Here is a 24,950-nt window from a genome sequence, read left to right as displayed (position 1 = left end):
GGATTAATTTTATTTTAATTTTAAATTGTCAGATATAACAGTGGAACAACAGTTTTTTTAAAGTGAAATATTAAAAAATATGTGAATTTTTAAGACGTAAAGAAGTTTAAAATGGTTTGATAGAAATAGAAAAAAAAATGTTTTGTACATTAACTTTACAATTGTCATTTAATTTAAAATTTGTTTAAAATGTTAAATTTTTTATTAGATCTTTTCATAATTGCTGCAGAATATTTTTCCATCTAATTTTAAATTTTCTAAAAAAAACATTTTCCTTAATGAATTTATTTCTAGTTAACTAAAAATTTTAAATATTTTCTCAAAAAAAAAAACCTTAAGAAATCATTATATTTACTTTTTATTTCATGTAGCATTTGCTGCCAAAATGTATTTACATATTTTATATTTTTCCCTCTAATTCTATACATTATTTTACTTTTTGTCCATACCTATTCTGTTAAATATTTTAGTGAATTTTACCTGAAATGTTCCAGAATCGTTTTTATAAAACACACAAAGCTCTGGGCGTTTTGTTCTTGACTTTGTTTATTAATGATTCCATGTTTTTGTAAGAACTTGGTACAAAAGGTGAGACTACTCTTTAACCATCAATCCTCCGTCCATCAGCGTTTGAATGCATCAGAAAGAAGGAAAAACTACGTTGGCATATTTAAGACAAACACTTCCTATACACACTATCCACCGGACCGCCTCCGCTGACGAACAGAAACTTCTACTTCACCTCCATCTACACAAACTCCTCTGGTTCCTCTTGGCTCCTCGATAAAAGAATATAAAAATGTTTTTTTTTCTTCTTTTTGTTTTGTTCAAATGTTGTGTTGTGTAGTAAAATAGATTTGTTTAAGCACTGCACAGTTTCTCCCGGAGAAGATTCCTAGAAACGGATGGAGGAGGAGGAGGAGGAAAGTGGGATTCTCTTTATTATTCTTTTTTTAAACTGATATGGTTTCCATCTCGGTTTGAACTTTCACCTCTCAGGTGAGGACTTGATATGCATCACATGGCACATTTCAAAATAAAAGCCCTCTTATGTTATAGACTAACTGATGATGATTTATTCTCATGAAGGCAGGTTGGACTCTGAAAGAGCGCCACCATCAGGAAACAAAAGGTAATCTCAGTAAATATTTACTTCCTCAAGTTGCTCTAAAACTTGTCTTACAGGAAATGAAATAAACCTGGTTAAATATTTACTTTAATTGTTCTGAAAGCTGTCTGTTCACCTTTAAGCTGAAAATAATCAAAACATAGTAGAGCTGATGCAATTAAAACATCCAGGCAGCTTCACTTCCAGATTGGCTCAAAATGTTTTCTACGACGCCACCATATATTTTATAATTACAGTAATTATAAAATAAATATTTAAAAAAATTCTAGAAAAATAAAAACTAGGAAATTTGATTTTTTTTTTTTTTCGGCTTTGCTAATTTTGAACATCACTTTATATTTGTAATTTCTTATTTTTTACATCTTAGTATATTGGAAAACAAAAATGTTTAAAAGGGCCTGTGTAAAGTTAAAACAACCAGAAAAATTAAACAATTTTAACACGTCTGATTGCATTTACTGATTTTTATTCAATGTGGAATTTGCTGCCTAAATTTTTATTTTTTTAAGTGCATAATGAATATTTTTAAAACATTCTTTATTTTTAAGCAAATGTGTATATTTTTTTTTACATTTTATTTTCAGATGTGTTGAGGACTTTTTCTCCATGTGGTTCAGATATTTGATATAAATTTGTCTAAAAATATTACTTTTTTTTATTTTTTAGAACTTAGCAGTGTTGTCTAATTTCATTCTTTGATGCAAATAATGACTCAGTATTGTGGTGTAAAAATGAACAAAAAGTGGGTTATACATTTTTATTTTTGCATGCAACTGCTAATTTTCGGTTTATTGTCTTGCTTGCAAATATAAAGTATATATTTTAAATTTCAAACTAAAATTGAAGCTGATTTTGCTTTCAGGTGAAGCTGTAAACGTTGCTTTAAACTGACTTTTTGTTTTTTTCTGCAGCTTAAAGTGGTAAAGGTGAACAGACTTCCAGAGTCCTGCAGCGTCGATCCTTCAGAGACCAAACAGGTTAGCTGGATATGATTTTAATCGTCTTTTCTGATAAAAAACAAACAAACTTATTTTTCCTCTCCTTTTTGTTCATGTTTGTGCATCAGAGAGCTGCACCTCCATTGATCGGTGAGTACAGTACCACAACTGAATAATAAAAAACAGAAAACAATGGAAGCGTTGAAGCAGGACGTCTCCGGACGGCAGGAAGACTCGCGACTGTTGTTGCAGCTCGACGGAGACGTCCTGCTTCTGCTGCTTTTCTTTTCTCTATTTTATCGTCAATATAAAAAAACTGATACAACAACAAAGACCAAAACCCTGAAACGATGTGAGGCAGTGTTCATCTTTTGCTCAGAATACACAGAAAATATAAAATGCACACACAAAAAAACGTTTTTGGCATATTTTCCATACTGGTTAAAGAGGGAGGGGCGGAGTGGATGCATCACGTTCGCTGGGGCGAGTTTCTATTTGCCTTTAAGACGTAGAAACAAAAAATTATTTCATGTTCTTTTCCAGAAGCACTTTATGAATTTAAACCATCTACTTCACCATTGAACACAGTGGGCGGGGCTAGAGGAAACCTGCCGTCTGATTGGCTGCTTCAAACCTTCAAAGTTTGGTACAACTGAGATCAATATCTTCACCAGAAAGTGCAGGAGTAACTTTAGTAGTATAATTAAATTGCAAACAGTTTGTTTACTGTAAGGTCTGAGTGAGAAACTGCAGCTTTTATATCTAGTTTGGTCTGAAATCTCTCAAATTCAGGAGAGTGTGTTAGCCGGTGTTGGCTAATGCTAATCTAGCCTGACAGAACCAGCGAGTTTATTAATGAATTATTAAAGATATAAATGCTGGAGTTGGTCATCTAGAGTTTGTAGTAAATAAAATATAACTTAAGTTTATTTCTACACTTTCAGTAAACTTGAAGAATCCTTGCTGTCTGAAACAGCCAATCAGTCGCCAGTTTCTCCTTGAATCCCGCCCACTGAGTTTGTTTGTTCCAGAGTAAAAATAAAATAAATTCTCTGTAGCTCTGATAGCTGGTGATGAATTTTTACCCTCTTTTTGCAGAACTGCTTCAATTTGGAGACTTTAAAGTCAAACTACAAAGTCTGAATTGGATGCAAGTCCAGACTTTGATTAGGCCGCTCCAGAACCTTCATTTATTTTTCTTTTGAGCTGTTCAGACGTTGCACACTTTTAGAAAACGTGCAGTTTAGTCTCTTGACCTCTGACCTTAACAGAGGAAAGTAAAACTGAATTTACCAACAAAAAACACTAATCAGTTAACTGTTTAGTGTTTGAGATGTTTTACACCTTTATTTTAATTCCATTCAGTGGTAAAAAATTTCTTTCTGCGTCTTAAAGAAAAGTTGAACCTGTCCAATCAGAGACTCTGTTTAGATGATGATGATGATGATGAAAGCACGTATGTACAGTGATTCCCCTCAATACTCCAAACATTTATCAACAGGCATCGGCATGAAAATACTAAAATCTGCACTAAAAAGCTAATTTCTGTAGTTTAATCTTAAATATTTTTTTCTTTGACTTTAACTCTATAAATACTGAGAAAATCGTAGTTCTCTGTTTTGTTTGAAGGCTCGTCTGCGTGTGGAAACGTCTTCCTGAAGTCGTATGGCAGGAACTTTGTTCACAGGATGGAAACGAACGTCTACTCAGATAAATCGCTGTACAGCCGCTCGGAAGCTGGATTCTACCGGTTCGTAATAAATACATTAAGGCGAAGAATAAATAGAAAATAACTTAAAAAAATCTCGTTAAGCACTGTAGGTGTTGGGTTTGAAAACACTTCAGAGACGTTGGGTCTAGTTGGCGACGTCGTCCTGACCCGGCTGCAGCGGCGCGGTCGACGGCGCTGCCACCATGGCGGCGGTGCTGATGGGTTTCATCCACAGCTGGGGGAGCGTGGCGATGGTCGTCATGGTGACCTGGACCAGCTGGTCTCGCTGGATGAGCCTGATGAGCGTTTTGATGCGGTCGAGCGACGCCTGAGTGTCGCGCTGCAAACCGAGGAGTCGATCCCTCTGGTCCATGCAGACCTGCAGAGAAATGGGGCGTACGGAGGGCCATTAGGGCCAAAAGTAAGGCAGCAAAACACAAAATATTACCAAGTATTTTTGGTCTGCTTTCTAGAGCAAATATCTGTGTTCTTATTTTAAATGTACTAACTTACAAGTAATATTTCATCTTGTTTTAAGTCAGTAATTCTTTAATATAGATGAAAAATGACTAGTTCCCCTGGCAGATCATTTCATTTATAACATGGGGAAAAAAAAATCTTACAAGTGAAATAATCCTCCAGTGGAAGTAGCACTTTTAACATATTAAGGAATTAACATAAAAAACTCCATTATCTTGCTGTAGAGTTTTGTCTGGTTTTTAGTTTACTGAGTGTGTTCCGTTTGTCGAGGAGTGAATGCAAATCGTCTCCGGACAATTTGCATTCACTCCTCGACAAACTGAACACACTCAAATAATAATAACTGATTATTTTTAGGAAGGTGACAAAAGCAGGAAGTGGACTACAGCGCATTGCTTTCTGGGTAAGTACAACCAAAACAAACTTGCTAGCAGGAAAAATGTTGGTAACACTTTATTTGAAGGGGGGTGAATAAGACTGACATGACACTGTCATAAACATGTCATAACACCTGTCATGAATATGAATGAGCCTTCATGAATATTTATGACTGTTGTCATAAAGCGTCATTCGGTAAATTATGACACTTTTAATACAAAGTTGACATTATTCAAAATGTCTTTGACAATTTGACATTAACCAATAAATCATTACTGTTTAAACTTTACCTTTAATAACAAAGTTACCTAATTTTTAAAGTGCAATTAGTAATTATTTTATAACAAATTTATATCAGTAATGGTTTATTGGTTAATGCCAAGTTGTCATAAAAGTGTCATAATTTACCGAATGACACTTTATGACAAGAGTCATAAATATTCATGAAGGCTTATTCATGTTCATGAGAGTCTGATTCACCCCCCTTCAAATAAAGTGTTACCAAAATGTCTTGTCTTTTACAGGCAAGAGAAAAATCGTACAACTGATAAAATCTGATGCCACTTTATTTTTGTTTATATGTTTGAAGAAAGAAGTTGTGCTCAGTTTCCTGTAGTGGTTAATTGGACAGTAAAATACTAGATTTTCTTTTAAGCCAGGTGAAGCTAAATCTTTACCACTTGAAAAGTTCTAGGTGTATGGGGGAATTTTTCTGCCATAATCCAAGAGCACGCATTTTCAGTCAAAGCAGGATTTCATGTCTTTTGTTGTCAAAACTTTATCTTGCAGAACTCTGCTTGCTTTTGGAACCGCCCTTTGGCAGCGTCTCCTTGCAACCCCTCAGCCAATAGAAAGCGTTGTACTGGGTGTGGGTGTGTGGCTACTATTGATTATTAGCAACCTGTGCCACCCACTGGATGTAGGGCGAAACATCAACTTTCTGCTCCGTAGTTCACTAAACATCCACCAGCAGTGCTACTGATAGCTAACAGCTACTGATCTTAGGTAGGAGTTTAACCCAACCAAAGACAGCATAGATCCATCTGTCTAAATCTATGTAGATATATTTAGATATGTCGTGACTATGTTGTCTTTGGTCTCTAGAATCTGCTAGAAGGAAACAAATGCACCCAGTACAATACTTTCATTCTATTGGCTGAGAGGTTGACAGGCAATGCTGCCATAAGGTGTTTTCAAAAGCAAGCGCAGAGCACAAGGAGAAAGGTTTGAGTAAACGTTACAAGTTTTAAGACATGTAATCCTGCTCTCAAATTATGGCAGAAAAATTCCCCCATACAGGTGGAACTTTATCAGGCGAAGATCTTTTACACTTCATAAATAGTCTTACCAAGCATTTTTGGTCTAGTTTCTAGTGAAAGTATTTGTTACACTTTAAATCAGATAAAAAAAATAACCTACAAGTAATTTTTCAGCATAAAATAGGAGCTTGTTTTAAGTCAATAATTCATTGATAAACTATTTCCCTTGCCAGATTATTTCCCCATGTTATAAATGAAATAATTTGCCAGTGGAACTAGAACTTTGGCATCAATATTGAGGAACTATTGACTTAAAACCAGCTCCTATATCTTGCTGAAAAGTTACTTGTAGACTATACTAATATTTGCACTAGAAACTAAACCAAAAATGTTCGGTTGGGTTTCGTTTTCTGTTGTTTTTACTTTGAGCGTCTTGTTGAGGTTCTTGTCCTGCTCCTCCAGGTGAGCGCACTCCTTTTTCAAGTCGTTGTTTCGTCTTAGCAGCCGCCGCTTCTCCTCCTGCCTCACTACACACAGACACACACACACACACTCCATGAGAACCAGAACCCGACTCCCCGCTGTAGAACCACCGAGCGCCGACGCCTCACCCGTCTTGTGCGTCACATAGGACTGGACGAAGTTCTGAGGCCACGACAGGTTCTCCTTGTTCAGTACCTGAAAGCAGAAGTTACAGCGTCACGTTTCCGTGGCCGTTGCTGTGGCGACCTCATCGCGTTTGAACTTACCTTCTTCTGGCACTTGGGGCAGTACCAGGCGCCTCTGGGGGGGCTTTTGATGGGCGGGTGGAGGCAGCTGGGATGGAAGGCTCGGGGGCAGTTGTGGCAAAGCTGCAGCTCTCCGTCCTCCTTACATACGGCGCAGCGATCGTCATGCTCCAGCTCCTCCTGCAAACACCGAAGAGGTCAGCAGAGGTCGCCGAGCAGTGACATCACGAGTCATGTGACCTGACCTACCTTCCAGCAGAAATCCTCTGTTAGCGTGTGAATGGAGCAGAGCAGAGGTTAGCGCGTGTTAGGAGTTAACGGTGAGAAAGTATTGACATGCTGCGTTTAAATCTAATGGATAACGACGCAGTTTAATGGAAACTATTAGGAAAAAAAAACTCGGTTTTTTGGCGTCACATGCTCAACAACCAGAGGTTAACAGTAGATGAAGGGTGATGGCTCGACGTGTTTTTAATTGCATTTATTATTTAAAACAGAAACGCTGCAAATTCTTAACATTTGCAGTGGAAATGCAGCTTCTTTATGCCGTTTTCATTTCGCCTGCCTCTTTACTNGATTTTCATTTTATTTTCTATTGTAATTTTTTTTAATGTTGCTGTTTTTTTAAACTATTATATTTTGCGGCCGGTTGTAATATATCTTTTTAAAAAATTATTTTGCTTATTTTTTATGGTTTTCTTGCCAATTTGTATTTATATATTGGTGATTCTATTTTATTTTATTTTAAAAATATATTCAATAAAATTACTTCTAATTTATCGTAGAAATAACTTGTTGGATTCTTATTAAATAATTTAGTTAATTTTTTTATTATTTTTATTTATTTATTTATTTTATTATATATATTTTTCCTTTCTAGGGGGTACGATCTGAGCATGCGCAGACCGTTCCGGTTAGTTTGGAGGAAGTTTTGGATCGACTGCATCCTGCTGAAGTTTCTCCGCCTTGGTTTCGTCTCTGGATTGAAGTTGGATTTAAACTTTCTCGCAGGTACAGTGGAGGCGTCACCTCACGTCTCGGTGTTGTTATTACTGGAAAATGAACTTTTATTTCTGCTGTAAAACCCGCTCTAACGCGTTAACGAAGCAGCCCAGGTGTTGCTCCCCCGCTCATTACTCCGTGTTTCACCTGTTGGCAAACAGCGAGGTGCTTTCTGGGTTTTTTCAGCGGACATTTTGAGTTTTAGTGCCTTTTTTCATCCTTGCGCTCTTTGTCCGACATTTACAGGAGTTAAAATTCAACCGAGTTTATTTTTTCTTTCTCTTTTGGCCCGTAAGGAATGACTAACCCGTCAGACCTGGAGCAGCTGGCAGAAATAGGTGAGTTTACACTTTACGCAAAGCTTTCCCACGAAAATAAACTGTAAAATTAAAAATATTTATCCCACAATTATGTGTTGATGATTGGAGAACAGCTGACATTTCTCCGTAAAATGTAAACATAAGTTCATTAATATTAAATGGACAAATAAAAGGTTATTAATTCTTAAAACAATAAATTATTCCAAGTGAAAATAGTCTTTTATAGTTGAATTGGCATAGTGGTGCCTGAATAATGTGGCGGGTGTAAAGTGAATCAATGTTCCCTTTTTTTAAAACATTTAAATATCTGAGAATGTTTCTAGTTTGGTTAAAATAAGTTTCATCTGGAGGAAAGGCTGGATAACTTACTGATTAAACTTAATCTTTAAATTAAACTGTTTACATCTGTTGGTACTGAAAGTGTGAAATATTTACAGTTATTGTCGTCCCTGAAGCCTTAAAAGGTTATAATTTAACAAAAGAGGTGTTGAACTCTGAGGTCAGTTTTAGAAATGTAAAACACAGTAGTGGCTGCGTCATGATCAGGGGAAGAGATTAGATGTTTTATACCAAGAGGACTTTGGACGCGTTTTGTTTCAGTGAAATGATGAAAAATATTCCTGATTTTGGAAAAAGTAGAAAAACTAGTAACTTTTATGAAAATGTTGAAGATTAAACATACAAAATGTTTGGAAGAAGAGACTCTGAGTCACGCTGCGTCATGAAGAGAAACTTTCTGTCCCTCCGGAACAACGCTGACCTCATTTCCCAACACTTTGTGTTTTTATCTCTAAAGAAAAGATATCAGAGAATGTTCAAATCTCTCAGAGATGGACTTACGGTTGAAACCAAAATTTTATAAACGCCAAATAAAAAGATGCACAACTCTTTTTTTTTAAAATCTGATTTATATGACAGTATATCAGGCTAAGAAAAAATATTAAACTGAGAAAAAAAAGTCTTAATATTAACAAATAAAGTTATAAAACAAGTATAATCCAAAAATAAGATAAGAAAAAATTATAATGTGGGAATAAACTTATATTATAAGAATACAGTTGTAGTTTATCCTGATAATATTATGACTTTATTGTTACAATTAAGAAAGAAAGATAAGATCAGATCTAACTTAAAACTGAGGAGAAATAAAGGCTTTTCATTCTTATTTAGCTTGTAAAACATCAGAACTACTGAGTATAAATCTCATTGGTGGAGATAAATCACCAATAATATAAATAGTATAATATAAATCACTTCTGAATTCATCGCAGAGGATATTTTCTTACGTCTGCAGACCCAGTTCAGGTTTCGGGTTTTTCTGCAGACATTTTACGGCTCCATCTTTGTTTTTTCCAGCGAACTGAAATCATTTCCTCTCCGTTATCAGAGCTGAATGTTTACAGCAAACTTCCCTCAGAGCTGCAGACAAACGGCTGAAACTACACAGAGTTTCCTGATGCCTCCCTGCGGTTTCTGGGAAACGATAAGGGAGTTTACGGAGTCGTTTACGGAGCAGTTGCTGGTTTCCTCCCAGTTTAATCTGCTGCATCACACGATTTGATACAGGAATCCAAATTTAGCTCCTTCACATATCAGCTGTTAAATTAAATCAAAAAAGACTCAGCTGGAAGGGAAATTAAATGAATTCCAGTAGCAGTCAGTCTTCCAGTTAATCTGGAGAGGCCTCTGACTGAAGACTGTTGCTGTATTGGGTAGTAACTAGTTACATTTACGCAGTTATATTTACTTGAGTTACTTTTACTTCAGTAATATTATTATGAAGTTCTGATTAGGAAAAACTTTAGTTTGCCTGATTTTGTTGTTTTTGTTACTTGTATGAATTATTGTCATTTTGGTTCTTTAGCAAAAGTTCCACTTGATTTATATTTTGTTTCCTCTTATGATGTGATTTTTAAATATTAAATGATTGATAATTTGATCAGTTACTCAATACTTGAGTAAACTTTTTACACTTGAGTAATTTCTTGGACAGCTAGTTTTTACTTTTACTTTAATAAAAGTTTGTTAAAGTAGTTCTGCTCTTACTTACAAGGAGCAGAGACGGTGTCCTTATATCTTATAATAAGTTCAGGTATTATTTGAGCTTTTGAGATGCTAACCAGCTTTTTATGTTTTTTTAACGCATCATAATTATCAAAAAGGAGCATAAATCCTTCCAGCCGCTCTGAGGGAGTTTTGGTCCGAACATGCAGCGCCTCAGGGAAAAACTTGGGAAAATAAAAAATTAGAAATAACCGATCTGCTCCAACATGCTGCCATCATCCTCAATAGAAACTGTTTCACCTCCTGGCAGAGCTGCAGAAAGAGGAAGAGGAGGATGAGGAAGAGCAGAGGGCGGTTCCTGACGGCCCCAGCAGAACCGATCCGTCCCATCCGTACTACGATGTGGCTCGACACGGAATCATCCAGGTGTCAGGTCCGTTTTTTATGTATTAAACATCCAGAGAACTGAAACTGAACGTTAATTTACTACAGCAATAAAGCCAAACATGCATTACTCACAAATTATTGTAATTAAAACGTTTATTTTTGTTTGTTTTGCTTTTATTCAAAAATGTTCTGTTCTGCTGACTTCAAGGTATGCTCATAGAAAGTTGAGTGGAAGGGGAAAAAATGTGGTTAAAAAACTTAATTAAACTTTTTTGAGAGAAAAAAAGTCAAATATTTATGTGAGTTTACCAGAAAACAGGAAGATGAGGAAAACAGTCAGTTTGTGGTTTTCAAAGCTAATCTGTTTTTTATTTGTTTTTTAAGGAAAAAATAATTCAGAAAAAAACAAATGAGTCACATTTGCTTAGAATATTTCCTCACAAAACCAGCTCTAAATTTTAAATCTCCTAAATCTGCTTTGATTCATCAAAGAGTTGTTTTTGCACTTCTAATAGGATCAACAAGTGTGGATTTTGGACAAAAAAATGGCAAAAAATCCCATTTAATATCAAAGTAAAAACTGATTTCAACAAAATCTTAATTAAATAAAATATTTAACATTCTATTTTACTAACTTTTATTTTGGAAGATCCACTCTAGACATTTTCTTTTCTTTTATTATTATTGCAGAAAGCAGTTTTTCCTTTGAGATTAAAGTTTTTTTGGTCAAAAAGAAAAGCAAAAAAAGAAGAGTAAACATCCAAAGGGTAAACTGGTCTTATGCTGGTTTCTGAATGGTGGTAAACTGGGAAGATTTAGATGTCTGGCCATCATAAAACCAGCATGTTGTTCTGGTTCTGACTCTGACTTGGTTCTGCAGGAGACGATAACTACGGCAGGAAGCTGATCGTCTTCAGCAGCTGCTGCCTGCCGCCGTCTCACCAGCTCAACCACCGCCGCCTCCTCGAGTATGTTAGCAATCCCAGCTGCAGCGACTCGGCCAGGCGTTTCCGCTTCTCACCCTTTTCTGCCGCTGCAGGTACCTGAAGTTCACGCTGGACCAGTACGTGGAGATGGACTACATACTGGTTTACTTCCACTACGGCCTCAGGAGCAGCAACAAGCCGTCGCTTGGGTGGCTGCGTGAAGCCTACGGCGAGTTTGACCGGAAGTAGGTCCTCCTACTAATGACAACTTCATCTCCTAAAATGTCCAGAAAGTAAATAAATACAAATCAATGATCTATAAAAACCTTAGAAACCCAATCTGCCTCAGGTTTCAAAATGGCTGACAGGACATGTTTTAATGGGGAATATGATGCAAAATTCACATTTTGCATATTTTTATGCTTCCATTTGGATCTTAAATGTTAACCTTAACCAAGCACTTAAGGAAAAAAAAACCAAAACTTCTGTCTTTTGGACAGAAGTTAAAGAACATGAGCCTCCGGAATGTAACATTACATTCCAGTGCATTCCACCGTTACCTAGCAACCTCAGTGGAATTCCCCCCATTACTTAGCAACCCAGGCAGAGCTCCAGCACGTATTGACAGCTGGTTTTACTGCTGTATGTGATGTACAATGGCTGCTGGAAAACCTAAATGTTTTGTTGTCGACTTACCATCCAGAAAACATTTGCTGCATTCTTGTTGGTTGTGCAGGAGGCTCCACGTTTGCTTTTCAAAGATATACGGTTGTGTAATGGCGCATCTGTTTGCAGCATGTGAGTGTAAACGATGAGTTTTGGGGGCGTGGCCAGCAGCAGCTTATTTGGATTGAAAGTGATAAAAGCCCTAAAGCAGCTAAAATCTCATTTTTTAGGAGTTACTTTTTGCAAAAAATGTAATGAACATGATTTGTATAGACCACAGACCTATTCTAACTTGTTCAAGGAAACATGATAGGCCACCTTTAAAGCATCAGTGTGGAGGAAGTCAAGTCAATAGATGCGGAGGAAACAAAGTAGTTGAATTTTCTGCTTTCACCTGCAGATACAAGAAGAACCTGAAGACGCTCTACGTTGTCCATCCAACTAACTTCATCCGGATCGCTTGGAACATCTTCAAACCTCTGATCAGGTAAAACCTGCAGTTTCTGTTCAGCCGCCATCGAAGAGAAGTGTTTTCCCACCTGGTAGTCCGGTAGACTGTTCGATTGGGAACCAAAGTTGCAGCATTTGTTACATTTTCAGCTGCTGTGGTTCTTTTTCCTGGACAATTTTCAAACAAATGGGACTTTCTAGACAAACAAACTGGAGTTTGATTAAAGCAGACTAAACAGAGCTGGTGTGAATCATCCCTAAAAATAAAAATCCTCCATTTGCATCATCAGATCTCTCCTGTTTCTCTCTCAGTCACAAGTTTGGGAAGAAGCTGAAGTATGTGAACTACCTGGCAGAGCTGCGGGAACACCTGAACTACGACCAGCTCTTCATCCCTGCAGACGTCCTGAGGCAAGTTTCCTCCTCTGATCCAGGCTTCCTCTCCGTTTTCATCTTCCTCATCATGTTTCCGTTTCATCGCAGGCATGACGAGAAGCTGCGGGCGGCTCAGAAGGGCGGACCGCCCCCGCCTGTGAAGACACCGCCTCCCCGGCCACCGCTGCCCACGCAGCAGTTTGGGGTCAGCCTGCAGTAGTGAGTGGCTCAATCAGCTTGTTAGCCTATCAGCTTGTTAACCAATCAGCTCGTTAAAGCTGAACTCGTTAGTAACTCTGCTTCTGCAGCATCAGGGAGAAGAACCGCGAGGCGATCATCCCACCTGTCATTGCTCAGACTGTGGCCTACCTGAAGGAGAAAGGTGAGGCTCACCTGATCATATGACTTCCACCTGGATTTCCACCTGCCATTAGTAAACATTTAAGTTTTAGTGCAGCAGATAATTAAATATGCCAGAAAAATCTTTCACAGCAACCTACCTATTTGGGAAAATAACCTTTAGCCACTGAAAAATTCAAGATGGCGGCCAATATTCAAGGTGCTTGTCAAGGAAAATCTATTTTTGCACTACAACTACCAGAAGAATATTTTTGGTGTAAAATCATACATAAGTAAACCCATAGAAATTATATTTTCTGAGAATTTTTTTAATCTCTTTTCAAGATGGCTACCATGGTTGTCATGGTGAATTAATTTTTGCACTAATTAGATGAATGTGTTTGTCAAATCATATTTTAAACCATAGAAATCAAAGATATTCTCAGGGTCTTGTTTTCTTTTTCTGGTGAGCATTTTCCAAAATGGCCACCTTGATTGTAATGGAGAATATATGTTTGCACTAAAAAAGGCGGTTGTTATTAGCAACAGCTAACCAAAATGTTGGGTTCAGTATCCAATAATTTGCTAAATAAGAACTGCTAAAAAATTAGCAGAAGCTAACACCACACTGTGAAACACAAAAAAACTAAACTGCTAAACATTAAAAAATGACTGGAAGCTAACGGTAAGCCTCTACACACATTAAAAATGAAGCTAACGCTAACCGCTAAGACAACTGGCTCCCAGTCCGAGACATCTTCATCTGATTCCAGTTGATAGCTGGTGACTTGCAAACAGCAAAGTCCTCAGTTTCTATTTTTTCCACATATTTTCACTTTAAAGTTATTAAAATAAAATGTTGAAAACATGTGATGTGACAAAGTTCATACAAGTTATGAAAATTGGTAACTTTTTATTATAATTGATTTAAAAAGGTCAAAACAGCTGCCATTTTGAAAAATGGTCATCATTGTGAAATATAAGTGAAATTAGCATAAAAAAATTTAAATTTTTATGTTTTCAAATTTGAGGGATTTCTGCAGTAACATGCTGCACTGTTTCAGGTCTGAGGACGGAGGGGATCTTCAGGCGTTCGGTTCGGGTTCAGACCATCAAGGAAGTCCAGAAACTCTACAACCAGGGTGAGCGGGGTCTCCTCCCCCAACCTGCAGGGGCCCTGCTCAGGCTGAACCTGCAGGAAGTCGCAGGGAAAATACCAGGAGTCGCTTTAATGGGACTTTCTGGAACTTTTACCTTTTCAGACATTCAGATGTCTTTTTTTTAATCTCCTGGTTATGTTTCACAATTTTCTGATCAATCTTTACTGTCAACGTTGCTTTCTTGGATTCTTTCCTGAAATCTTTTTACTCTGTGTTACTTAGAATTTGCAGATTACTTTGTTACAAGTTCCTTTTTGGTTTCGTAATTTTTTTTTTTTTATTCTGATGTTCCTTTTTTGGATACTTTTGTAAAACTTAGAGGGTGGTACTTTATTTTAATTAATCTGATACTTTGTTGAAACATTTAGATACAGGGTCGTTTACTGAACATTAGAGACTAATTTATTGAAGACCTGCAGTAAAGTTGGGCGATAAATTGAATTTTTGAAAATTAGGATTTTCAGTAACTACTTGTTTGATAAATATGTTTTGTAGCTTTTTCCTGATTTTAATTAAGATCAACTTAAATTAAAATCAGATTTTTTTTCTAAATTACAAAATTAAAATGTTTATCCTTCAATCAGCCTTTTAACATTTTTCTTCTTTTACTTGCCTTTCTTCAGGTAAGCCAGTGAACTTCGACCTCTACCACGATGTCCACGTTGCCGCGGTGATCCTGAAGACATTCCTCAGAGAGCTTCCCGAGCCGCTGCTCACCTTCCGGGTCTACAGCCAGGTTCTGGAGCTCCTGGGTGAGTTCTGGACACTCCGGTTCTGGTCGGTTAAGTTCTGGATGGTCTGGTTCCGGACAGTCCGGTTTCACCATCTCTTCCTGGACCTTCCAGGTGTGGAGAGCAGCCTTCGTGCCACCAGGTGCAAGCAGATTGTAGAAAGTCTTCCTGAACACAACTTTATCGTGCTGAAGTTCCTGCTCTGCTTCCTGAACATGGTGAGTCCGAATCGTCTCGGTTCTGGTTCCCTGGTTTAAGGTCCAACAACAATCAGCTGCATTTATTCCACCTGATTTCCAGAAGGAGTTTCATCTTCAAACACTGAAAAAAAAAAGGATGGAAAGTAATTTTGATGCAGGAACAGAAATAATACTTTAAATAATTAAAACCAGAGTCAAAGTTCAAGTTTGGGCATAAAAGAAGTTTTACAATTTTTTATCTTAAGTAATAAAAATGGACAGTACAGTTAAATTTATTATTTTTAATTATTTTATTTGGCCTTTTATTACAAGTTTATTAAAGCCTTTATTTTTTTCTTTAAATTTTGTATTTATATATAATATTTGTAAAAAAAAAAACCAAGTTCTAATTTATCTTTCTGTATTTAAATGTTTATTTTTATCAAATTCCTCTAAATTCTCATACCATCCATTTAGTTTCTCCTTTGTAGGATTATAGATTTTATTTGCAGTTTTTTCTTACTAATTAAACTTTGGTTGGTTAAAGTTGGGTTTTTTTGCTCATTGTTCTCAGAAATTAGTTAACAGATTTAAAAGTCATAAAATTCAGGATGTTTTATAGAATCTGATCACATTTCAAAAGGAATTTGTTTAAAAACGTTTTTTATTTCCATTCTAAAAACATGGTTTTGGGAATAAATTAATGTTTTTTGGTGTCTGGAAAACAAGCTGTTTTAAAAACCTTCCAAATATGAAGTCACATTTGACAAGGACTGTACCATTGCCTAGCAACCCCAGTGGAGTTCCGCCCGTTACCTAGCAACCCAAGTTGAGATCTAGGTCATTTGGTCAGCTGGTTTTAAAGCTGTATTTTGTTGTACAATGGCTGCTGGAAGAGGCGAGTGTTTTCTTCTTGACTTGCAATCCAGAAACTACTTACTGCATTCTTGTTGGTTGTGCAGGAGGCTCCACTTCTGCTTTTCAGAAATGTGTAACTGCACATCGATGTTGTTTCGGTTTTCCTCCAGGTGTCCCAGGAGAGCCTCAGCAACAAGATGAGCGCCTCCAACCTGGCGTGCGTCTTCGGGGTCAACCTGGTCTGGCCTCGTCACGGCTCCATCTCGCTCAGCGCGCTGACGCCCATCAACATTTTCACAGAGATCCTCGTCGAACACTTTGCGGCCGTGTTCGGCTCCCGCTGCCCACCTGCTCAGGTAACCCCGTGACCCCACAGCAGAGGGAGCCTGAAAGGTCAAGCTGAAGATCTGTTACACTACCAGCACACTAAAAAAACTAGTAGTAATAATAATGCAAATGCAATATGATTTTTTGTTTTATCTTTTGTATAGGATATATTTAACGTGTGAATAAAACCCAAAGTTGTCAAGTAATGCCTGGATTAAAACCGTTTACTGTAAAAAATAAGAAATGAAATGTTTTTGTAAGTGGAATTTATCTTTGATTTTAATAAATTGTGACTTAATGAAGGAAAGAAAATCAGTAAAAATCCTTGTTTAAATTGAATTATATTTAACCCTTTAACAACCAAGTATCAAACAAGCCGGATTAATTTTATTTTAATTTTAAATTGTCAGATATAACAGTGGAACAACAGTTTTTTTAAAGTGAAATATTAAAAAATATGTGAATTTTTAAGACGTAAAGAAGTTTAAAATGGTTTGATAGAAATAGAAAAAAAAATGTTTTGTACATTAACTTTACAATTGTCATTTAATTTAAAATTTGTTTAAAATGTTAAATTTTTTATTAGATCTTTTCATAATTGCTGCAGAATATTTTTCCATCTAATTTTAAATTTTCTAAAAAAAACATTTTCCTTAATGAATTTATTTCTAGTTAACTAAAAATTTTAAATATTTTCTCAAAAAAAAAAACCTTAAGAAATCATTATATTTACTTTTTATTTCATGTAGCATTTGCTGCCAAAATGTATTTACATATTTTATATTTTTCCCTCTAATTCTATACATTATTTTACTTTTTGTTCATACCTATTCTGTTAAACATTTTAGTGAATTTTACCTCAAATGTTCCAGAATCGTTTTTATAAAACACACAAAGCTCTGGGCGTTTTGTTCTTGACTTTGTTTATTAATGATTCCATGTTTTTGTAAGAACTTGGTACAAAAGGTGAGACTACTCTTTAACCATCAATCCTCCGTCCATCAGCGTTTGAATGCATCAGAAAGAAGGAAAAACTACGTTGGCATATTTAAGACAAACACTTCCTATACACACTATCCACCGGACCGCCTCCGCTGACGAACAGAAACTTCTACTTCACCTCCATCTACACAAACTCCTCTGGTTCCTCTTGGCTCCTCGATAAAAGAATATAAAAATGTTTTTTTTTCTTCTTTTTGTTTTGTTCAAATGTTGTGTTGTGTAGTAAAATAGATTTGTTTAAGCACTGCACAGTTTCTCCCGGAGAAGATTCCTAGAAACGGATGGAGGAGGAGGAGGAGGAAAGTGGGATTCTCTTTATTATTCTTTTTTTAAACTGATATGGTTTCCATCTCGGTTTGAACTTTCACCTCTCAGGTGAGGACTTGATATGCATCACATGGCACATTTCAAAATAAAAGCCCTCTTATGTTATAGACTAACTGATGATGATTTATTCTCATGAAGGCAGGTTGGACTCTGAAAGAGCGCCACCATCAGGAAACAAAAGGTAATCTCAGTAAATATTTACTTCCTCAAGTTGCTCTAAAACTTGTCTTACAGGAAATGAAATAAACCTGGTTAAATATTTACTTTAATTGTTCTGAAAGCTGTCTGTTCACCTTTAAGCTGAAAATAATCAAAACATAGTAGAGCTGATGCAATTAAAACATCCAGGCAGCTTCACTTCCAGATTGGCTCAAAATGTTTTCTACGACGCCACCATATATTTTATAATTACAGTAATTATAAAATAAATATTTAAAAAAATTCTAGAAAAATAAAAACTAGGAAATTTGATTTTTTTTTTTTTTCGGCTTTGCTAATTTTGAACATCACTTTATATTTGTAATTTCTTCTCATTTTTTACATCTTAGTATATTGGAAAACAAAAATGTTTAAAAGGGCCTGTGTAAAGTTAAAACAACCAGAAAAATTAAACAATTTTAACACGTCTGATTGCATTTACTGATTTTTATTCAATGTGGAATTTGCTGCCTAAATTTTTATTTTTTTAAGTGCATAATGAATATTTTTAAAACATTCTTTATTTTTAAGCAAATGTGTATATTTTTTACATTTTATTTTCAGATGTGTTGAGGACTTTTTCTCCATGTGGTTCAGATATTTGATATAAATTTGTCTAAAAATATTACTTTTTTTTATTTTTTAGAACTTAGCAGTGTTGTCTAATTTCATTCTTTGATGCAAATAATGACTCAGTATTGTGGTGTAAAAATGAACAAAAAGTGGGTTATACATTTTTATTTTTCCATGCAACTGCTAATTTTTGGTTTGTCTTACTTGCAAATATAAAGTATATATTTTAAATTTCAAACTAAAATTGAAGCTGATTTTGCTTTCAGGTGAAGCTGTAAACGTTGCTTTAAACTGACTTTTTGTTTTTTTCTGCAGCTTAAAGTGGTAAAGGTGAACAGACTTCCAGAGCCCTGCAGCGTCGATCCTTCAGAGACCAAACAGGTTAGCTGGATATGATTTTAATCGTCTTTTCTGATAAAAGAAAACAAACTTATTTTTCCTCTCCTTTTTGTTCATGTTTGTGCATCAGAGAGCTGCACCTCCACTGATCGGTGAGTACAGTACCACAACTGAATAATAAAAAACAGAAAACAATGGAAGCGTTGAAGCAGGACGTCTCCGGACGGCAGGAAGACTCGCGACTGTTGTTGCAGCTCGACGGAGACGTCCTGCTTCTGCTGCTTTTCTTTTCTCTATTTTATCGTCAATATAAAAAAACTGATACAACAACAAAGACCAAAACCCTGAAACGATGTGAGGCAGTGTTCATCTTTTGCTCAGAATACACAGAAAATATAAAATGCACACACAAAAAAACGTTTTTGGCATATTTTCCATACTGGTTAAAGAGGGAGGGGCGGAGTGGATGCATCACGTTCGCTGGGGCGAGTTTCTATTTGCCTTTAAGACGTAGAAATAAAAACAAAATTATTTCATGTTCCTTTCCAGAAGCACTTTATGAATTTAAACCATCTACTTCACCATTGAACACAGTGGGCGGGGCTAGAGGAAACCTGCCGTCTGATTGGCTGCTTCAAACCTTCAAACCTTGGTACAACAGAGATCAATATCTTCACCAGAAAGTGCAGGAGTAACTTTAGTAGTATAATTAAATTGCAAACAGTTTGTTTACTGTAAGGTCTGAGTGAGAAACTGCAGCTTTTATATCTAGTTTGGTCTGAAATCTCTCAAATTCAGGAGAGAGTGTTAGCCGGTGTTGGCTAATGCTAATCTAGCCTGACAGAACCAGCGAGTTTATTAATGAATTATTAAAGATATAAATGCTGGAGTTGGTCATCTAGAGTTTGTAGTAAATAAAATGTAACTTAAGTTTATTTCTACACTTTCAGTAAACTTGAAGAATCCTTGCTGTCTGAAACAGCCAATCAGTCGCCAGTTTCTCCTTGAATCCCGCCCACTGAGTTTGTTTGTTCCAGAGTAAAAATAAAATAAATTCTCTGTAGCTCTGATAGCTGGTGATGAATTTTTACCCTCTTTTTGCAGAACTGCTTCAATTTGGAGACTTTAAAGTCAAACTACAAAGTCTGAATTGGATGCAAGTCCAGACTTTGATTAGGCCGCTCCAGAACCTTCATTTATTTTTCTTTTGAGCTGTTCAGACGTTGCACACTTTTAGAAAACGTGCAGTTTAGTCTCTTGACCTCTGACCTTAACAGAGGAAAGTAAAACTGAATTTACCAACAAAAAACACTAATCAGTTAACTGTTTAGTGTTTGAGATGTTTTACACCTTTATTTTAATTCCATTCAGTGTTAAAAATGTCTTTCTGCGTCTTAAAGAAAAGTTGAACCTGTCCAATCAGAGACTCTGTTTAGATGATGATGATGATGATGAAAGCACGTATGTACAGTGATTCCCCTCAATACTCCAAACATTTATCAACAGGCATCGGCATGAAAATACTAAAATCTGCACTAAAAAGCTAATTTCTGTAGTTTAATCTTAAATATTTTTTTCTTTGACTTTAACTCTATAAATACTGAGAAAATCGTAGTTCTCTGTTTTGTTTGAAGGCTCGTCTGCGTGTGGAAACGTCTTCCTGAAGTCGTATGGCAGGAACTTTGTTCACAGGATGGAAACGAACGTCTACTCAGATAAATCGCTGTACAGCCGCTCGGAAGCTGGATTCTACCGGTTCGTAATAAATACATTAAGGCGAAGAATAAATAGAAAATAACTTAAAAAAATCTCGTTAAGCACTGTAGGTGTTGGGTTTGAAAACACTTCAGAGACGTTGGGTCTAGTTGGCGACGTCGTCCTGACCCGGCTGCAGCGGCGCGGTCGACGGCGCTGCCACCATGGCGGCGGTGCTGATGGGTTTCATCCACAGCTGGGGGAGCGTGGCGATGGTCGTCATGGTGACCTGGACCAGCTGGTCTCGCTGGATGAGCCTGATGAGCGTTTTGATGCGGTCGAGCGACGCCTGAGTGTCGCGCTGCAAACCGAGGAGTCGATCCCTCTGGTCCATGCAGACCTGCAGAGAAATGGGGCGTACGGAGGGCCATTAGGGCCAAAAGTAAGGCAGCAAAACACAAAATATTACCAAGTATTTTTGGTCTGCTTTCTAGAGCAAATATCTGTGTTCTTATTTTAAATGTACTAACTTACAAGTAATATTTCATCTTGTTTTAAGTCAGTAATTCTTTAATATAGATGAAAAATGACTAGTTCCACTGGCAGATTATTTCATTTATAACATGGGAAAAAAAATCTTACAAGTGAAATAATCCTCCAGTGGAAGTAGCACTTTTAACATATTAAGGAATTAACATAAAAAACTCCATTATCTTGCTGTAGAGTTTTGTCTAGTGTTTAGTTTACTGAGTGTGTTCAGTTTGTCGAGCAAATCGTCTCCTGACAATTTGCATTCACTCCTCGACAAACTGAACCCACTCAAATAATGACTGATATATTTTTTTTTTAGGTGACAAAAGCAGGAAGTGGACTACCCAGAAAGCATTGCTTTCTGGGTAAGTACAACCAAAACAAACTTGCTAGCAGGAAAAATGTCGGTAACACTTTATTTGAAGGGGGGTGAATAAGACTGACATGACACTTTCATAAACATGTCATAACACCTGTCATGAATATGAATGAGCCTTCATGAATATTTATGACTGTTGTCATAAAGCGTCATTCGGTAAATTATGACACTTTTAATACAAAGTTGACATTATTCAAAATGTCTTTGACAATTTGACATTAACCAATAAATCATTACTGTTTAAACTTTACCTTTAATAACATAAAGTTACCTATTTTTTAAAGTGCAATCAGTAATACTTTTATAACAAATTTATGTCAGTAATGGTTTATTGGTTAATGCCAAGTTGTCATAAAGACATTTTGAATAATGTCAACTTTGTATTAAACGTGTCATAATTTACCGAATGACACTTTGACAACAGTCATAACTATTCATGAAGGCTTATTGGTGTTCATGACAGGTGTTATGTCATGTTTGACAGTGTCATGTCAGTCTTATACACCCCCCTTCAAATAAAGTGTTACCAAAATGTCTTGTCTTTTACAGGCAAGAGAAAAATCGTACAACTGATAAAATCTGATGCCACTTTATTTTTGTTTACATGTTTGAAGAAAGAAGTTGTGCTCAGTTTCCTTTAGTGGTTAATTGGACAGTGAAATAATAGATTTTCTTTTAAACCGGTGAAGCTAAATCTTTACCACTTGAAAAGTTCTAGGTGTATGGGGGAATTTTTCTGCCATAATCCAAGAGCACGCATTTTCAGTCAAAGCAGGATTTCATGTCTTTTGTTGTCAAAACTTTATCTTGCAGAACTCTGCTTGCTTTTGGAACCGCCCTTTGGCAGCGTCTCCTTGCAACCCCTCAGCCAATAGAAAGCGTTGTACTGGGTGTGGGTGTGTGGCTACTATTGATTATTAGCAACCTGTGCCACCCACTGGATGTAGGGCGAAACAACATCAGCTTTCTGTAGTTCACTAAACATCCACCAGCAGTGCTACTGATAGCTAACAGCTACTGATCTTAGGTAGGAGTTTAACCCAACCAAAGACAGCATAGATCTGTCTATAAATCTATGTAGATATATTTAGATATGTCGTGACTATGTTGTCTTTGGTCTCTAGAATCTGCTAGAAGGAAACAAATGCACCCAGTACAATACTTTCATTCTATTGGCTGAGAGGTTGACAGGCAATGCTGCCATAAGGTGTTTTCAAAAGCAAGCGCAGAGCACAAGGAGAAAGGTTTGAGTAAACGTTACAAGTTTTAAGACATGTAATCCTGCTCTCAAATTATGGCAGAAAAATTCCCCCATACAGGTGGAACTTTATCAGGCGAAGATCTTTTACACTTCATAAATAGTCTTACCAAGCATTTTTGGTCTAGTTTCTAGTGAAAGTATTTGTTACACTTTAAATCAGATAAAAAAAATAACCTACAAGTAATTTTTCAGCATAAAATAGGAGCTTGTTTTAAGTCAATAATTCATTGATAAACTATTTCCCTTGCCAGATTATTTCCCCATGTTATAAATGAAATAATTTGCCAGTGGAACTAGAACTTTGGCATCAATATTGAGGAACTATTGACTTAAAACCAGCTCCTATATCTTGCTGAAAAGTTACTTGTAGACTATACTAATATTTGCACTAGAAACTAAACCAAAAATGTTCGGTTGGGTTTCGTTTTCTGTTGTTTTTACTTTGAGCGTCTTGTTGAGGTTCTTGTCCTGCTCCTCCAGGTGAGCGCACTCCTTTTTCAAGTCGTTGTTTCGTCTCAGCAGCCGCCGCTTCTCCTCCTGCCTCACTACACACAGACACACACACACACACTCCATGAGAACCAGAACCCGACTCCCCGCTGTAGAACCACCGAGCGCCGACGCCTCACCCGTCTTGTGCGTCACATAGGACTGGACGAAGTTCTGAGGCCACGACAGGTTCTCCTTGTTCAGTACCTGAAAGCAGAAGTTACAGCGTCACGTTTCCGTGGCCGTTGCTGTGGCGACCTCATCGCAGTTGAACTTACCTTCTTCTGGCACTTGGGGCAGTACCAGGCGCCTCTGGGGGGGCTTTTGATGGGCGGGTGGAGGCAGCTGGGGTGGAAGGCTCGGGGGCAGTTGTGGCAAAGCTGCAGCTCTCCGTCCTCCTTACATACGGCGCAGCGATCGTCATGCTCCAGCTCCTCCTGCAAACACCGAAGAGGTCAGCAGAGGTCGCCGAGCAGTGACATCACGAGTCATGTGACCTGACCTACCTTCCAGCAGAAATCCTCTGTTAGCGTGTGAATGGAGCAGAGCAGAGGTTAGCGCGTGTTAGAGGAGTTAACGGTGAGAAAGTATCGACACGCTGCGTTTAAATCTTTAAATCTAATGGATAACGACGCAGTTTAATGGAAACTATTAGGAAAAAAAAACTCGGTTTTTTGGCGTCACATGCTCAACAACCAGACGTTAACAGTAGATGAAGGGTGATGGCTCGACGCGTTTTTAATTGCATTTATTATTTAAAACAGAAACGCTGCAAATTCTTAACATTTGCAGTGGAAATGCAGCTTCTTTATGCCGTTTTCATTTCGCCTGCCTCTTTACTAGATTACCATCTAAAATCTTAGTTTGGACTAAAATCCAGTAATCATTAACCGCTAAATGAAGTATACAAAGTCAAAACAAGGCCATTTGCTGAAAGAACAACCAATTAAAGCTGTACAAAATATTTAACAAAAAACCCCAAAATGTTCTACTGAAGTGGCAGTTTAAGCTTCATCTGGACTTTAGTGATTAATTTCGACATGAGACACTACTTTTATCCTACTTTATGTTGTCAGACAAGTATTCATTATTTCTGAAATGTAATTCTGCAGATCTGGCATTATGTAACTGAACACTGCAAAAACACAAAATCTTATTTTCCTCACGTTTTAAGTGAAACAATCTGCCAGTGAAACTAGAACTAAAACTCCTGTATCTTTCAAAAAAGTCACTTGTAAGTTAGTTAATGCACTAAGATATTTATTGGAAACTAAACCAAAAATACTTGGTAAGATTTTGAGTTTTTGCAGGGAAAAGCAGCCAATACTTTCTGAGCACTGAATGAAGTCGAGATTATTCTGGTGCTGAAAAACTGGAATTTTCCATGGGAATTATGGGAAATAATTGTTCAATCGAGTCATTTGCAAGTTAAATATAAATATGGTCAAATTGTTATGCACTTCACTTTACATAGTCCAGGTTTCTGACAATCAGTGCATGTGAGGCAACTAAATACACATCAAATCTGGTTATTTTAATGAACATTATGCTCAGTCTATATTTTACCCAGACATATTAAAAGTTACAAGTTTATTCCCAATAATTCTCATGGAAAACTTTGTATTTATGGAGCTCTGATTGTTTGTGGTGAGGTGTTGCATTGGGTGTTTTTTTTTTGCAGGTTGGGAGTTGCGTTACCTCGTGCCGACGGGTAGAGGGAGCTGTTCAGGTAATGTGACGGAAGGCGTTTCCGCTGCACACAAACAGGAAGTGGTTACAGCTGGAGCATCCCAGAAAGATGGAGGTCTG

General features: G+C 36.9%; 2 protein-coding genes and 3 long non-coding RNA genes across 8 annotated transcripts in view; 3 read left to right on the top strand and 2 right to left on the bottom strand.

Annotated features, from left to right (window-relative positions):
* The first annotated feature begins 408 nt into the window (after positions 1-408).
* Positions 409-24,915, top strand: LOC107836602 (uncharacterized). Of its 2 annotated transcripts, XR_001662546.1 has the most exons (5): positions 409-1,132; positions 2,041-2,106; positions 2,196-4,199; positions 4,616-4,661; positions 24,823-24,915. It is a non-coding gene; the product is annotated as an uncharacterized LOC107836602 (long non-coding RNA). The 2 variants fall into 2 exon arrangements; XR_001662545.1 differs by having other exon boundaries at positions 2,041-4,199.
* LOC107836603 (uncharacterized) lies at positions 2,365-7,197 on the bottom strand. 2 transcript variants are annotated; one of them, XR_001662548.1, is made up of 5 exons: positions 6,873-7,197; positions 6,645-6,803; positions 6,507-6,573; positions 6,319-6,422; positions 2,365-4,157 (listed from the first exon to the last, which is right to left on the bottom strand). It is a non-coding gene; the product is annotated as an uncharacterized LOC107836603 (long non-coding RNA). The 2 variants fall into 2 exon arrangements; XR_001662547.1 differs by having other exon boundaries at positions 6,645-7,197.
* LOC103140188 (rho GTPase-activating protein 8) lies at positions 7,508-16,587 on the top strand. Its single transcript, XM_007555197.2, has 13 exons — positions 7,508-7,634; positions 7,922-7,963; positions 10,260-10,382; positions 11,217-11,304; positions 11,376-11,507; positions 12,329-12,415; positions 12,691-12,789; positions 12,862-12,972; positions 13,062-13,135; positions 14,157-14,234; positions 14,876-15,004; positions 15,098-15,201; positions 16,191-16,587. The coding sequence occupies exons 1-13, from the start codon at positions 7,520-7,522 to the stop codon at positions 16,386-16,388; spliced, it is 1,380 nt and encodes a 459-aa protein (XP_007555259.2). The 5' UTR covers positions 7,508-7,519; the 3' UTR covers positions 16,389-16,587.
* LOC107836604 (uncharacterized) lies at positions 17,148-20,829 on the top strand. The gene is made up of 3 exons (XR_001662549.1): positions 17,148-17,857; positions 18,763-20,541; positions 20,738-20,829. It is a non-coding gene; the product is annotated as an uncharacterized LOC107836604 (long non-coding RNA).
* phf21b (PHD finger protein 21B) overlaps positions 18,418-24,950 on the bottom strand; it is a 59,280-nt gene continuing 52,747 nt past the window's right edge. For both annotated transcript variants that reach the window (XM_007555198.2, XM_016673051.1), the window contains exons 9-14: positions 24,840-24,894; positions 23,648-23,664; positions 23,420-23,578; positions 23,282-23,348; positions 23,094-23,197; positions 18,418-20,881 (exon numbers count right to left, since the gene is read on the bottom strand). In XM_007555198.2, the coding sequence (XP_007555260.1) occupies positions 20,648-20,881; positions 23,094-23,197; positions 23,282-23,348; positions 23,420-23,578; positions 23,648-23,664; positions 24,840-24,894 (636 nt within the window). In that variant the 3' untranslated portion in view covers positions 18,418-20,647. The remainder of the gene's footprint in view (positions 20,882-23,093; positions 23,198-23,281; positions 23,349-23,419; positions 23,579-23,647; positions 23,665-24,839; positions 24,895-24,950) is intronic.

Source organism: Poecilia formosa, unplaced genomic scaffold (genome assembly GCF_000485575.1).
Source record: "Poecilia formosa unplaced genomic scaffold, Poecilia_formosa-5.1.2 Scaffold69, whole genome shotgun sequence".
In the NCBI taxonomy this organism is placed as follows: domain Eukaryota; kingdom Metazoa; phylum Chordata; class Actinopteri; order Cyprinodontiformes; family Poeciliidae; genus Poecilia; species Poecilia formosa.
The sequence above is the reverse complement of the archived record's forward strand: the minus strand, read 5'-3'. Positions and strand labels throughout refer to the sequence as shown.

Coding starts and splice junctions, on each gene's coding strand:
- LOC103140188 (XM_007555197.2), top strand. CDS start 7,520: ATGCGCAGACCGTTCCGGTTAGTTTGGAGGAAGTTTTGGATCGACTGC. Junction 11,305..11,375: donor AACCACCGCCGCCTCCTCGA/GTATGTTAGCAA, acceptor CTGCCGCTGCAG/GTACCTGAAGTTCACGCTGG. Junction 12,416..12,690: donor ATCTTCAAACCTCTGATCAG/GTAAAACCTGCA, acceptor TTTCTCTCTCAG/TCACAAGTTTGGGAAGAAGC.